General features: G+C 47.8%; 1 protein-coding gene across 2 annotated transcripts in view; it reads left to right on the top strand.

The window, feature by feature from the left end:
* The first annotated feature begins 2,659 nt into the window (after window positions 1-2,659).
* ZNRF2 (zinc and ring finger 2) overlaps window positions 2,660-14,846 on the top strand; it is an 83,130-nt gene continuing 70,943 nt past the window's right edge. For both annotated transcript variants that reach the window (XM_075558223.1, XM_075558221.1), the window contains exon 1: window positions 2,660-3,892. In XM_075558223.1, the coding sequence (XP_075414338.1) occupies window positions 3,427-3,892 (466 nt within the window). In that variant the 5' untranslated portion in view covers window positions 2,660-3,426. The remainder of the gene's footprint in view (window positions 3,893-14,846) is intronic.

The following is a 14,846-nucleotide window of genomic DNA, read 5'->3' as shown; positions in this document are numbered from 1 at the left end:
AGGAAGAGTACTGAGCAGGAACACTGGATTCAGCCTGTGAGGAGGGGATTGGGAGCAAGGAGGTGACAGGGACATCTGTCCCTGTATGGAGAGAGTGATGACTACATCTCCAGTTACTGATTCCGTAGATCTAAGGTGAGGCCTAACAATTGGCATTCCTGACAAGCTGAGAAAAATGATGCTAGTTGGTGTTTCTAGAAACATAATTTCAGAGGATGTCACTGACCCACAGGGTTCCCTACCTCGATTTTGAGGACTTGATAACAATCACCAACACTAGAAGTCTGCTCCCCACAGACATTTCGTCACACAAGGTGTTCCTGGGATTAGCCTTGTCATTTGACGGAGAGACGGATACTCCCGTGTGTGACAAAGACACGGCTCTGTGCGTTCCTCTCCTTTCTGGCTCCCGCGCATACAGGGGAGCCCTTGTGCCTGAGTTCTGCCAATAGGCAGTGGCCAGAGACTGGTGCCCTTCCAGACCTAGCCAAAACTTCTTTCAAGATCTGCATTCCTTCAATGGCCAGTGTGGGGGAAGCGGTAGCCTTCAAGGGTCTTGAGGACCACTGGTCAAGAGCCCGAGTCCCTGAGTCACCACTTGAAGAGATATGCAGGACTGCCATCCAAACGGGATCAATATGCTTTCATAGCACCAAGTTCTGAGATTTAATAGTTTCTTAGCACCATATAGCCTAGCCGACTTGCTCTGGGATGTGCCTGCCACTGAGTAACACACAACACCTCTTTATGAATGGAATGAGTAATAATTACAACTCTAATTTCTGTCTCCCCATACCCAACATTCAGCCTACAAATGGCCGCTTCACCTTTCAACGAATACATCTGTAGAACCTAGCATGTGCCAAGCACTACTGTGGTGAACAAAAATACACACTTGCTTGCCATGGTGGCATTTACAGCCCAGGAAAAAGTGGACATGGATCAAAGAATCGCTCAAACAAAGGCTCAGTCACCATGGGCCTAATTGGTGGGAAAACTGGGAGCCTGGGCTAGGAAGTACCTAGTTAAAAACAATGCTGAATGCTTTCTTGGTGTAATGGTACTGTCTGCTTAAAAATAATTACGTCTGGATGCAATGAAACAAACACTATTGAGACATGAAGTCATTATTAAACCTTTGCATTTGAGTAGTCTTAACAATTGAAAGGGATCTGCTTGTATTCGAGTGATAAAACTTCTGTAAAGTGCATGTGTAATTAGTATTAAACAATTTGTCTGTTATTACCTCTCTAAAGACTTGCCAACTCTTTTACTGCACTGCTTTTTCTCTTACCTTAGTACTAAATACTTTTCTCTAGTACCAGCAAGTTCTTACCCTTGTGGCAAGATGTTTTCGCTGAGGATATGTCCTTAAAACCAGAGGTCTACATGCAAGGCCTCCTCAATAGAGTACATCAGACCCAATCATTAGATACACCCTTAAGTTAGAAATTGTCATTCAGAGAACCATGCAGGCCTTTACAACTTTTCTGAATGAATTTTCTATTTACATTGAATAGTTCTGTGTTCTTTTACCACACACCCGCTTTACTCCTTTGCTTAAACACTGTACTCCCACCACTTTGAATGACAAAAATGGTTACATAAATGAGTCATTGCAAGCATGGGAGAGTATTTATCTCTGTCATTTGTACAAAGTCACACACCACTTGCTATTATTTTCATGCAGAGGATATTTTAGGCATTGGCAAAACGAGCGGGTCGGAGTGGACTGTCCACTGGATATCCGGCCTGTGCTCCCCGGTGAAAAGTCAACATCACAGCCAGGAGTGGGCTGAGACGGGGCATTCCAGTTTAGATTTGATAGGATTTCAAAGCTGCAGGTACCCTAGGAATTTCGTTCACACTTCTGGCACAAAGGCTACGAGAGTTTGCCCTACAGTTGGTGGTCACGGGGGATTATCCTTAGTTCTTCCACTTCGGGGTTTTCCAACCTGGTAGGGACATCTGTGCTATAAGTCTGATTCCGATAGAGTTGGCTTCTGAACATTGCTATTCTCAAGGGCGGTTGGTTTTTGGCTCATTAGCATTGCTGGGCTTCTGAACAGCAAGGAGGAGGTCACACCCATCCAAAAAGAACCCCACTTCGCCGGAATCATTGCAACTCCTCTAAGAGGAGAGCTTGCCCTCGGTTTCTAAAGCTATACCTCTTACTGAAGCCGACTGTTTCATCTTCCTCTGGCCCAGAGGCTGAACTGCGGGCTTTCAGTCAGCACGGAGCGCTTTGCAGCCACTGACTGGCACTCACAGGCACGCATGACCACAGCCACGTAAAAGCCAAGAGGACAAGTCTCCTCCAGCGTCCGAGCGGCCACGTGCAGGAGGAGGGACCGCCTGCAGGTTGGCGCGACGCGGGCCCTGTTCACGCCAATCAGCGCAGGCTCCACGGAGGAGGCGGGGGGCGCGCCCTGGAGGAGCGGGGCGTGGCCAGCGACCTGTCCATCACGGACTCCGCGGGTGGCAGCACCTACCACACCGCTGTACCTTGGCAAGGCGGAGTCAGGGCGGGAAGATCGCTGTCGGGGAGGGCGGGGCAAGTCCGACCAGAGCCAATCGGCTGGGCTGCGCAAGGGGGCGAGGGCGGGGTCACCGCGCGCGACCCAAACACACGGGTCTGGGCGCACCCGGGAGCCGCGCTTCCCCTCGCCTTCCGGCGTCAGAGCCGGGCCACCTTGTCCCCTCCTGGTCACCCCCCGCTCCCGATGCCTCCGTGACCCAGAGCCCCCTCCCCCGCCCAGCCCCGCCTTCCCGGGGAAGGCGGCCTCAGCAGCGGCGGCGCGTTCCGGGAGCGAGGCGACGGTTGCCGGGGAGCGCGCGCCGCCCCTCCCTGCCGGCCGCCCCTCACGCGCCACCCGTTTTCCCTCTTTCTCCGTTAAGAATAGCTGGCAGGGGGCGGGGGGAAGGTGGCCCCGGCGGAGTCTGGGCGGGCGCCTCCCACTCACCCGCGAGCCGCCGTGGGAGCCGGAGGATGGCGGCGCTGGCAGCAGCCGCCCGGGAGGAGGCGGTGCCGAGGCCCGGGGCGCAGAGCGCGGCGGCAGCGGAGGCAGTGAGCGGCAGCGGCCCGTCGTGGCGCACCAGAACCGAAACCGGCGGCCGCCGCGCCGCCACCTGAGCCGCCCCTTCCCCCCGGAGCCCGACCGCGAAGGCCCCCGGGGCCCCCTTCCTGCCCGTCTTTCCTCATCTCCCGGGTGCCCGCTCGGGTCGCAGGACTCAGCCGCCGACCCCCCAGCGTAGCGCGCCGGCCGCCGGGCCGCCCCTCGGGGCTCCGGGCGGCGGCCCTGGACGTGCGGGGGCCTCTGTGGGCTGGCGGCGGCGCCTCGGCCCTGCCCTTGCGCTTCTGCGCTCGCTCCCGCCCTCCCGGCGCTCCGGGCGCTGCGCGCGGGCCCGGCCCGGGGCAGGGCGGACATGGGCGCCAAGCAGAGCGGCCCGGCCGCCGCCAACGGCCGCACTCGGGCGTACTCGGGCTCGGATTTACCTTCCAGCAGTAGCGGCGGGGCCAATGGGACCGCGGGCGGCAGCGGCGGCGGAGCTCGGGCCCCGGCGGCGGGGCGATTTCCGGCTCAGGTGCCCGGCGCGCCGCAGCCCAGCGCCTCGGGCGGCGCCGCGGCGGCCTCGGCGGCCCCGCGGAGCCGCTCCCTCGGCGGGGCCGTGGGGACCGTGGCGTCGGGGGCCCGCGCCGCGCAGTCCTCCTTCAGCATCCCCAACAGCAGCAGCGGCCCGTACGGCTCGCAGGACTCGGTGCACAGCAGCCCGGAGGACGGCGTGGGCGGCGGCGGCGGCAGCAGGGACCGGCCAGCGGGCGGGGGCTCCAGCGGGCCGCGCCTGGTGATCGGCTCCTTACCAGCACACCTCTCGCCGCACATGTTTGGAGGTACACCCGCCCCCCTCTCTCTCCCTGCCCACTTCCCCGGGGCCGCACGTGGGTCGCGGCCGCCGGTTATTTTTACCTTTCTCCTTTTCTCCTTCAGCGGGAGCGCCGGGTCACCCGCGCCCGGGGAGAAAGTCTCCGCTTAACCTCTAGGGCGCCACGGCCGCAGAGACTTTCTTAAAGGCCGCCAACTACCGCTTAACCTTTGTAAGCGTGTGTGTGTCCCCCTCCACACGCACCCCCCTTAGAGGGATGAAGTTTTCAAACAGACGAAAGAGCCCTGTGGGCTTCGGGTGTGAGGAAGTCACGCGGAGCCCCGTGGCTTCCATGTAGTTGTGTGTGTGCGCGCGCGGCGCCAGCGCTGAGCAGTGTTAGCTGGAGACCAGAATGGGGCGTTGGAGCATTAGGGAACTGAAGGAGGGCGCGGGGCGCAGTGGTTAAAGTGCTTGGCTGCCTGCCGGGAGGGAGGTCGGAGGTTGAAAACCACAGCCCCTCCCCCGGAGAGAAAGGTGAGCAGTCGTGGAAACCTCGCGGGACAGTTCCACTGGGCCCTAGAAGGTCACTAGGAAATGGTGTGGGGCTTTTTGTTTCAGCTCCTCTGGACTGACTTTCAATAGCAATAATCTTGAAGTCGGTGCAAATAGCCCTATCTTGTGCCCGTTAGCGTCTCTTTTTTACCCTTGCAAATTGCTCCTTCAGGTAAAGGTCGTGTGAGAGCTACTCCGTTTGAACAGAGCCCTTACAAAATTGGTTCACACTTGCTCAATAGGGGAGAGACTGAAAAACTTGCCTGCAAGGTGCAGCCAGAGCTTAGGTGCTTTGAAGAGCCATGCTGACTAGAATTAAAGAAAAGCCATGGGGGAGTGGGGGGCTGCAGAGGAGATAGTTAATAGCAAAGTAATGTGCTCTTATTGATACTGGAAGAAGGGTGCACTTGGCTGGAGGAAAATGAGTTTACTTCTTTGTTTTGTTTTGGTGAACTGCTTCAAATGGATTGTGGTAAGTGAGCCCTACACCCATCCAGCTCCACCCCCTTCATTGTGAAGAAACAAATCTGGTTAAGAGATGTTGACTTTATTAAGATAAGCATTCTTGTGTATTATTGGTTGGTGTATCTGATAGTGTATGTATTTGCAACTGAGCACAGGTAAGCAGTGAAAAGCCATCTTCTTCCCTTTATAAATGTGGCCATGTTTTTATCGATGGGTGAATTTGGGGTAGGGAGTTGGTATAGGGAATATTCAGTAATCAAACGGATCCATTGTGCTGGTCTGCACAACCTGACAGTGTTTACTGCCCCGTAAATTCAAAATGGGAATGTCATGTTTAGTTTTTCTTGCCTTTTTAATATTGCTTTGCACTTTCAGTATAGAACAACTCTTAGAATGACCCACCTTTCTTTCATTGCTTTTGTAAGGTCATTTTCATTATGTAAGTTAAACATGGTGACATTTCTTTACACTGTGGCATCTTTTCAAAATCGTTCGTTCTTGGAGGAGCCTGCGTTGGTCTTCACTTCCCCTTCCCTCTCCCGATCACAGCTCACACAGGCCGAGGTGCGGCACGTCAAGGAGTCCAAAGACAATTTTTTTTTGAGAATTGGAGATTAATGCCAGAATGAAGGACGAGCTGGTTTTACCAAAACTGTCATCTTTGCACCATGGAATTTGTTCATAACAGTTGATGATCTTCCAAAGATGCGAATATTCAAAAGCTGCCTCAAGCAGCTTAGCTTTGTGGCTATTAGAAATAGGAACTGGCTGGTCAGATTTGGAGTTTTTATTTCTTTAACATTATTGATCCCTTAACATTGTCAATTCCCTTTGTTAAAGAGTTGGCATATTTTACTTGATCTGTTTTGTTAAATACATTTCCACTGAGAAGTGGGACAAAGAGTTGATACTCATGCCACCACTTACAGGGAATTAGCAAGTGAAAATGATGTAGTTGCGAAGAGTGGGAAGGATGGACCATATCTCTGTTTTCTTACCTAATTTCCTAGAGTACTTGTGGAGTTAGGATGGCTGGAGCCTCGGAGCCAGGAAAGTAATAGACAGTCAAAGCAGCTGAGGGATTTCTGGCAGCCTTTCTCAGCAGGGTCTCGTGAGGAAATTGCACCCATTGTCTATAATGAGTGAATGTTATTTTCTCCTTTGCATTTGGAATGGTACCAGTTATGTGCCATTCTTGGGTCATTTGAGAAAACAGCCATACTGGTCATTTTCTTTGTCCTGCGTTTTAGATGTGAGAAAGGCTAAAAGGAATTGCCTGCTCCTCTGATACGCGGGAGCTTCAAACATTTGTGGACAAGGGAATTGAGAAGATACTGCAGTTTTTTCACGAGCTTTCCAAATCTCTCCCTTCCATAATGGGACCAGGTCAAAATGCCAGTACCCTAAAGCCTTATGGAAATGGGAAGCTGGACTATCCTTTCATGAAACCCCATCTTTCTGGTAGTATTGCCCTAATGAGGTGTTGTACTTTTATCTTGTCAGATGGGGTCATTGGGGAAATTTACTAGAAGCATGTGGAGGCTCATCTTCCTGTGATTTAGAGGGCTGGATGATCAATCTTATAAGAATTATGCTTCACATTGACTTGGTTTTTATTCAGTATTTCAGTACTAAAGAATTCATTCAGTTGCAAATTATGTGAATGTGTGGGCATAATGTGAATTTTAATGAACTAACTGGTAATTGAGAAAGGGAATATTTCTGAATTAGTGGGACATTCTTGCTGCAATACGATAAAACTTACTTTAACTGTTGTTTGTATTGTTCACTACTAATGAGAGTAGGGCTAAGAAGTAAGGCTTAAAAAAATCTCTCTAGTGGACTTATTTATGACTTAAAGGAACAGAAGGCACCTCTGTCCTTTTCTTTAAGAATCTAGCATGTCAGGATTGTTAGGCTAGCTCCCTCCCCATGAACTGCCAGTTTGAATGAGGAGGTTTTCTGTGCTGTTTGATGTTTTGCTCCCTTTGACATCTAGCGACTGTGCACACTCATTCATTTCTCTCCAGAGAACTTAGGAGATGCCTAATCCAGACATTACCATGTACATAGTGTTCTATAATTGGGCTGTTGGGCCTCAGAAGAGGGTGGTAGCATGTCCCGGGGTGAGCGTCCCCTTGGAGTTTTTGGTGAAGTAGCTCTTGCTGCTTTTCTGTTACTCTTTTCAACAGCTGAGCTGGTGGTGGTCCTCACGTTTGTTTTAAAGCAGATCTTTTCAGGGCACCACCCTGATATCGAAACGCCTTGGCAATGCATTGCAATATGGAAATCTTAAAGAGGAGTCACTTAATCTATGCTCTTTTTTCCCTATTGCTAATATGCACTAAAACAAGATGGGTGGGGAAAAAACATCTTTACTGATGCAGTGGAGGAAGTGAAATGTACTACAAAACATACATCAATGGAAATGGTTTCTAAGGACATCCATGGGAACTTCTCTTGTAATGCACCCATGAGCTGAAAATGAAAGCGAAAAATTAATTACAGTCATGTAGGCAATTAACCAGGGGGACTGGGTTGCTTTTGGCTGTCTGCTAACGTGCTTGAGCTTGTTTCGGTGCGGCGTGCCCACGGATTGTTTCAGCATTCCGATTGTACTGTAGGGGGGTTATTTGTGACACATGCCTTCTCCTGATGAAGAAGAGTGGCTTTTCTCTGGAGATGTGTAGGTTCGATGAAGTCTAGATCTTTCTAAGTAGATGTATCTCAAACTTTGAGGAAACTGTAGGTTTTTATGTTGTGAGATTATCATCACAAATGAACTGTTAACTGAGCTGTTCTCAGTTATTAGTTCTTACAACACTCAAATGCCAACATGTTCAAGTTTGGGATATTACAATTAGTCTCTTTCTTGTTTCCAGCTGTTCCTTTTATTCAGTCGAAGCCCTTTATAGGGAGTGGCAGTAAAAGAATGTCTGCTACTTCCTTAGGGCCCCCAAGAAACTAGAACTTGGGTGGTTAATGTTTCCTACTGTAATAGCTTTAAGCACAAAGGGAAGACGCATGACGTGTGTGTTTTGTGATCTGTGTCATGGATATTTCTAGACAGGTTCTCTAGACTAGAAGGTGGGCTGGAGAGGAGTTGTGGCACTGAATTGCCCTGACTTCATCCAGGTCCCGGAGATTATGATCCAGTGTGGCCCTCCTTGTAGCACAGGATGGGACTGCCCCTGTGGGTTTCCGAGACTGTACCTCTTTACAGAGGAAAAGGCCTCCTCGTTATTGACCTCTTCATTAGCAGCCAGACACTTAAGCCACCGTGCCACCAGCACTCTGCTCTTTTCCTGGTTACTTGTATCATTAGACACAAAGTCCTGGTGGCTCTGTCCGGTATGTCTTGGGCTGTCACTCAAGCCCACCATTCGCTCCTTGGGAGAACAATGAGACCATCTCCTCCCTTGGAATCCTTTTATAGGGTCATTATGAGTCAGAATCCATTCAGTGGCAGTGGGTTGTCCTTAGGTGTCTTTAGTTGGATATCAGCTGCCATTCCATATTCTCTTGCATTTATAAGAATTGCCTGATATTCTATTTATTACATAGGCTGGGCTCTTATTAAGGAGCCCTGATGGCATAGTGGCCTACACATTGGGCTGCTAAACGCAGGGTCAGCAGTTTGAAACCACCAGCAGCTCCTGTGGGAGAAATAAGAGGCTTTCCTGAGCCCTGGTGGTAGAGTGGTTACACTTTGAGTTGCTAACCTGTAAGGTGTCAGTTCCAAGCCTCCTGCCCCTTGGAGAGAGAAAGACAAGGTTTTCCATTTCTGTGAAGATGTACAGTCACAGAAACCCTCAGCAGGACTGGACAGGGCTGTCCTTACAGGGTCGCTGTGGGTTAGTCGGAATCTACTCAATGGCAGGGAGAGTTGTGTTTGGGACTCTTACTTTGGGAAACAACCTGAATGTTGTTAGTTGCTCTTGAGTTGGTCTGTACTCATGGCGACCCCTATGCACAGCAAGACTAAACCCAGCCTAGTAGTGCACCATCCCCGTGATTGATGAGAGATCAAAATGTTGTCATTGCTAAGTTGTAATTAATTATCTAAATCATCGTAAGTATTGTGTGCTCTACTGGTTTGTGTTTTAAATTTAGTATATTTGACCTGTATTACCTAATGAAGTACATTTGTTCCACACTTGTTTAGAAATTAGGGGAAACCTAGCCATTTATGAAACAGAAGTTCTAATTGTATCCATTTTCTATATTGCTTCACAAACCAAAAAGACCAACCTTATAGCCACCCCACTCATAGTGACCCTGTGGGGCAGAGAAGAGCTGCCCCAAAGTACTTCCCAGACTATGGTGTTTTTTTTTGTTTTGTTTTTTGTTTCAGACTATGGTGTTTAGGAAGCAGCCTGCCACATGGTTCTCCTGCAGCGTACTCGAGTGGCTGGTGGGTTCAAACCGCCGAGTGCTTGAAACCACTCCAAGACCCCTTTGTTGCCTCACAGATTACCAGAACTATAGCCATCTCAATCATAACATGGTTATGATTTCCCAGCTTCTATGAGCCAGGAGTCTGGGCAGAGTGTAGCTAGGTGTGTAATCAAGGTGTAGGCCAGGACTTAAAAAAATTTTTTGATTTGCATTTCTAATTGGATGCTGGGCTGCAGAAGGGGGGTCTGCTTCTAGGCCCTCCTCAACTTGTTGGCAGAAAGCATTTCCTTGCGACTAGACTCGTGGAGAGACCAGCAAGATTGGCTGATGCTACACTCTGAGTTAGTGGTGGACAGGTTTTCACATCTGGTTTATCCCTTTTGCCATATCCCATTGGTTAGAAGCAAGCCTGCATGCAATTGGGGAGGGTCCTGCTCACACTCAAGGGGTGGGATTACACAAAAGTGTCAATGCTAGGAGTCAGGGTACCTACCCCTTTGATTTAGATTTAGGCAAATCTGACTAATAGTAACTTTTAAAGTTTTTCCTTACTAAAAGTTGTGATCATGCATATGGCAACTATTATTGGCTTAGCAAACCTGAATGGAGTCCCTTTGAGTGTCTGGCCACTGTGGATGTAGCTCTTTCTGTCCTTGCTCAATTCCCAGTTGCACTTGAAAGATGATAGCATACAATTGTTATACAGTGTAACAAGGACTAGAATAGAACTATTAATAAGAGGCTGGGTGAAGTATCTTTGTCTAGAACAGTGGGGTAGAGTCCTGCCTCACAGAAGCAGATAGTAACATTCGACTGTGTTCTGAAGGATTTGGAGTTTTCTGGAAGGAGGAGGGCACCTCAGGCTAACGCAGGATGCTTAGGAATCCAGGGTTGTGGTAGGGCATATTGGACCTGTAAATATGTCTGGATTGTAAGTTACATGAAGGACGTGTGAAGGTAGGAAAATTGGTTTGGACCAGGTGTTGACAGATTTTGTGGTGCTGTGAGTTTATGTATTGAACCCAGTGTTTAAGGAGCGTCTGAAGAAAGAGGCCTGCTGGAAGGAAATGACAGTGTGCTTAGGTGGGTTGCATGTTGACATCAAGTCCATGGTTTAAACTCACCAAAAACTCTGACGGAGAAAGATGAGGCTGCCTGCTCCCATACAAATTTACAGGTGCTGTGCATCGTAACCAATGCGATGGCATTGGATGGGTAACCCAGTCTAACTGGGCAGTATCATGGTCAGATCAGGAGACTACAGGCAAATCATAGTTGCCATAGATCATGATAGGTAATCTCTATTGGGAGTTGTGCAGTGCTCAGTCTGCTCCAGGTTAAATTTCTTTTTAGGAAGAGAGAGGGTAGAGTAGGAATATAAGCTAGCGTTTATTGAGAATATCAGTGAGGGAAGATAGCCTAAATCAAAACCATGGCAATGGTGAGGAAGAGGAAAAGTTTGGTTTGGTTGAGATTTCTAAGGTAGAATTGAGGGCTGGTGCATAGTAATGTCATTAAGCAATATTAAAAATAAGGAAAGGATACATTGTAGGGAATGATAGTAAAGTCTTTGAGGCTTGTTCACTTTGAGTTGTATAGAATTTCCAAGAATAAGCATCCTTTGCCTTGTTAGAATGATGCATCTCTTAATTTGGGTGTTGGCAAAGAACACTGACTGCAAGTTCTGCCTCTAGAAAAGGACATCGTGATTGAGGGTCAGTAACCATGAGGGGACTCACTTCTTAACGCAATGGATTGACACGCCAACCACAACACTGGACTAACACTCGACTCAAGCCTCTCCTGACAGTCAGGAAGGAAGATGGTGCCGGGCTGGGCTGTATGTTGTTGGCACACCAAAGGTTGCCCTACGGCAGAGCCAACTTGCTGGCAGAACATCCACTCAGGACATTAAAACAAAAGAAGAACTGTCCTTTTACAGATGAGAAGGGAAGCCAAAAAGTGATCAGGGTTTACTAAGGAAAGACTATAAATGTAGTGAGGAGAGGAGTAAGCATGGGATCCTGGGGAGCAGGCAGGACTTTGAACCACATGGAAGAGGTTATTTTAATAGCCTTGTTTATTACAACCCAAACCCATGACCACCTGGTCTGTTCCAGCTTAAAGTGACCCTACAGGCAGAGCAGAGCTGCCCCAATGGCTTTCCTAGGCTGCCATCTTTAAGGAAAGGAACTCCGATGACACAGGTGGTTATATATACATTGGGCTGCAGTCCACAGGGTTTCAGAACCACCAGTCTCTCCAGGGGAGATAGATGGGACTTTCTACTCCCCAAAAGTCTCGGGAACTCACTAGGACAGTTCTACCATATCCTGTAGGGTTACTATGACTTGGCATTGATTTCATGGTACTGAATTTGGTTTAATATATTAAGGAAGTTGACTCTGCTGCTCTTTCTCCCCAAAAGCAGTGTGTGGGTTTGAACTGCTGACCTTTTTGTTAGCAGTAGAGCACCTAACCACTGTACCAGAGACTCCTCATTTTAAGAATAATATATCTATTAGAAAAAATTAAAGTATAGAGGAGCACACATTGAAAATCACTTGTAATCTTACCACCAGATGTACCTAGACGACGATGTTAATGGATGTTTCCTTTTTCTCTATGCTTATATATTTGCATTACATAAAAAATAAGGAAGTTTTGTTTCAAACTTCTGATTTTTTATATATATATTGAAAAAGTTTATATTTAGCAGCGGCCAGCTGGGCTCACTTTAGATGATTCCAATTTGGTTGGCAACATCTAAAGCGTCATAGTCAGGAGCCAGTCGAACATATGTCTTCTTCTCACCGGCAGGCCTGATCAAGGTGTTGACCTTTGCTACATCAATGTCATAGAGCTTCTTCACAGCCTGTTTGATCTGGTGTTTGTTGGCCTTGACAACCACAATGAACACAAGTGTGTTGTTATCTTCGATCTTCCTCATGGCAGACTCTGTGGTCGAGCGGAACTTGATGATGGCATAATGGTCCAGCTTATTTCTCCTGGGGGCGCTCTTCCGAGGGTATTTGGGCTGCCTTCTTAGTCTCAAGGTCTTGGGCCGCCGGAAGGTGGGTAACGTGCGGATCTTCTTTTTTTTGTGGCTGTGGATGCCTTTCAGCACAGCCTTCTTGGCTTTTAAAGCCTATGCTTTGGCTTCTGTTTTGGGAGGGGCAGAAGCTTCCTGCTTCGCCGCCGTCGGTGCCATCTTCGTGAAAAGGGTCATACTTATGATTTTAAGCCTTTCTGCTTTTCCAATAGAAAAAAAATTTAAAGCTATGCATTTTCCTATGAGAACTGGTTTAACCGCAACCCACAAATTTTGGTTGTGCTTTTATCTTAGTCAACTTAAAATGTTTTCCAGTTTCACTTACTGTTTTTTCCACAGCTTGTGTAAGGCAGTGCTCTCTTCATTTCATCCGTAACTTCTATTACCTTAAATAGGTGTGCTTTTTAATGATTGTCCCTTCTTACAGGAGCCCTGGTGGTTTAGTTGTTACACATTGGACTGCTAACCTCAGAGTGAGCAGTTCAAAACCACCAGCTACTCTATGTGAGAAAAAGGAGGTGTTGTACTTCCATAAAGAGGTACAGTCTTGGAAATTCATGGGGGCAGTGCTACCCTGTCCTCTTGAGTCATCACGAATCAGAATCAACTCGCCAGCAGTGAGCTCGGTTTGGGTTTGAGTCTTGACACTAGCGCTTTTCTAAGAATAAAGAAATAAGACACAGATCCTTGTCTTCCAAGGCATTTATATCTACTTAGGGTGGGGGGTAGAGACAGGCTATAAGCAAACAGGTAAAATATATGAAGTGTCCTAGTGTTGAATGTGGTGAAGAAAAAGACAGCTAGAAGCAGATCTAGAGAGTGTGCAATTGGAAAAGCTTGTCGGTGGTCCTGTTTTAAGTATGGTTTCAGGACCTGTTAGGTGACAGACAGTCAAGCAGAGTGAGGGAACAAACCTTGAGAATCTCTGGGGGAAAGTGAGCCTGGACAGAGGCCACAGTAAATATAAAGGTCCTAAGGGGTGAATCAGGAGTCCTGGTGGTATAGTGGTTACTCATCGGGCTGCTAACCACAAGGTCAGCAGTTTGAAACCACCAGCAGCTCCCTAAAAGAGTTACGACCTTAGAAACCCACTACCCTATCCTCTAGAGTCTCCATGAGTCTAAATTGCCTGGATGACTGTGAGTTTGGTTTTGGAAGATTTCAATGGCCCTGGTTTGTTCTGGGAGGAGTTGTGGGGCCAGTCAAACTGCATTGCAGAGGGTTATAGACGACTCGGGTGCAGTGAGTGTCATAACACATGTTGTAGTCATTGGCTTGTTTTTGTTTTGTTTTGCTTTTATTTTATAGAGAGATGGGGAGGTATTGGAGTATTTGGGGGTAAGGAATTAACATGACCTGACTTGAATCTTTAGGAGTTTGTCTGGCTGCTGTGTTGAGGGTGTATTCCACAGACAGAGACAGAGTCAAGGGAGAAGACAGAAGGGAGACAGAGTGTTGAGGGTATATTCCACAGACAGAGACAGAGTCAAGGGAGAAGACAGAAATCTAGGCAAAAGGTAACTCATGGAGACTGTAGGGGTTGCCCTGGAAGAGGGAGGTGAGAAGTGACCAGATGCTGGAGATACGGTGGTTTAAAGAGAGGAAAACAGTCGTCAAAGATTTATCTGTTTCTTATTGTTGAGCCTCTAATTTATTTGTACTTTGATACTGTTCCACCCACTGTTGTGGCCAACATCTCCCTGCAATAGTTACTACTAAAGGACTTACTGGAGTCATGGAATTCTTAGAACCCAAGTTGACTTTTATTTAAGGCATTGGTCTTTATTGCCAAATTGCCCTTTCGGATGGCTCATTCTTACAGGGTATACTTTTGAGAATTACTTAAAGCACCCTCCCACCTCCTAAAACTGAAGTGAGGTTATTAGTACTTACAAATACATATTGATAGATTCATTTTTAGTAATGCCATATTGAAATTATGGAGGATTTTGTCTTGCTTGAATCCATCCATAATCAATGCTGTTACTCGAGATCAAGGAAGGATTGTGTTAGGTAAACTGCCACAACAAGAACTTTTAAAGTGTCGAAAATAAGGATGTTCCTTTGAGGACTGAGGTGTGCCTGACCCAAGCCATGGAATTTTCAGCCACCTCGTATGCACGTCACGGTTGGACATTGAATAAGGAAGACTGAAGACTAATCGATGCATTTGAATTACGGTGCTGGCAAAGAATAGTGAAGGCACTGTGGACTTCCAAGGAACAAACAAATCTGTCTTGGAAGAAGTATAGCCTGAAAAGGACATCATGGTTGGTAAAATAAAGGAGCGGTGAAACAGGAAGATCCTCGGATAAGATGAGTTGATACAGTGGCTGCAACCATGGGCTTACACATAAGCACAATTGTGAGCGTGGCAGAAGACCGACAGGGTTCTGTTCTGTTGTACAGTGACATAGAGTTGCTAATGGTCAGAACTGACTGGACAGCACCTAAAAGCAGTAACATTCCGTTCAATCTGGTTTTGTTTTTTCACAATACTGAAATTTCACCGATT

Source organism: Tenrec ecaudatus, chromosome 9 (assembly GCF_050624435.1).
Source record: "Tenrec ecaudatus isolate mTenEca1 chromosome 9, mTenEca1.hap1, whole genome shotgun sequence".
Classification (NCBI taxonomy): Eukaryota; Metazoa; Chordata; class Mammalia; order Afrosoricida; family Tenrecidae; genus Tenrec; species Tenrec ecaudatus.
This window is presented reverse-complemented; position numbering and strand designations above follow the sequence as displayed.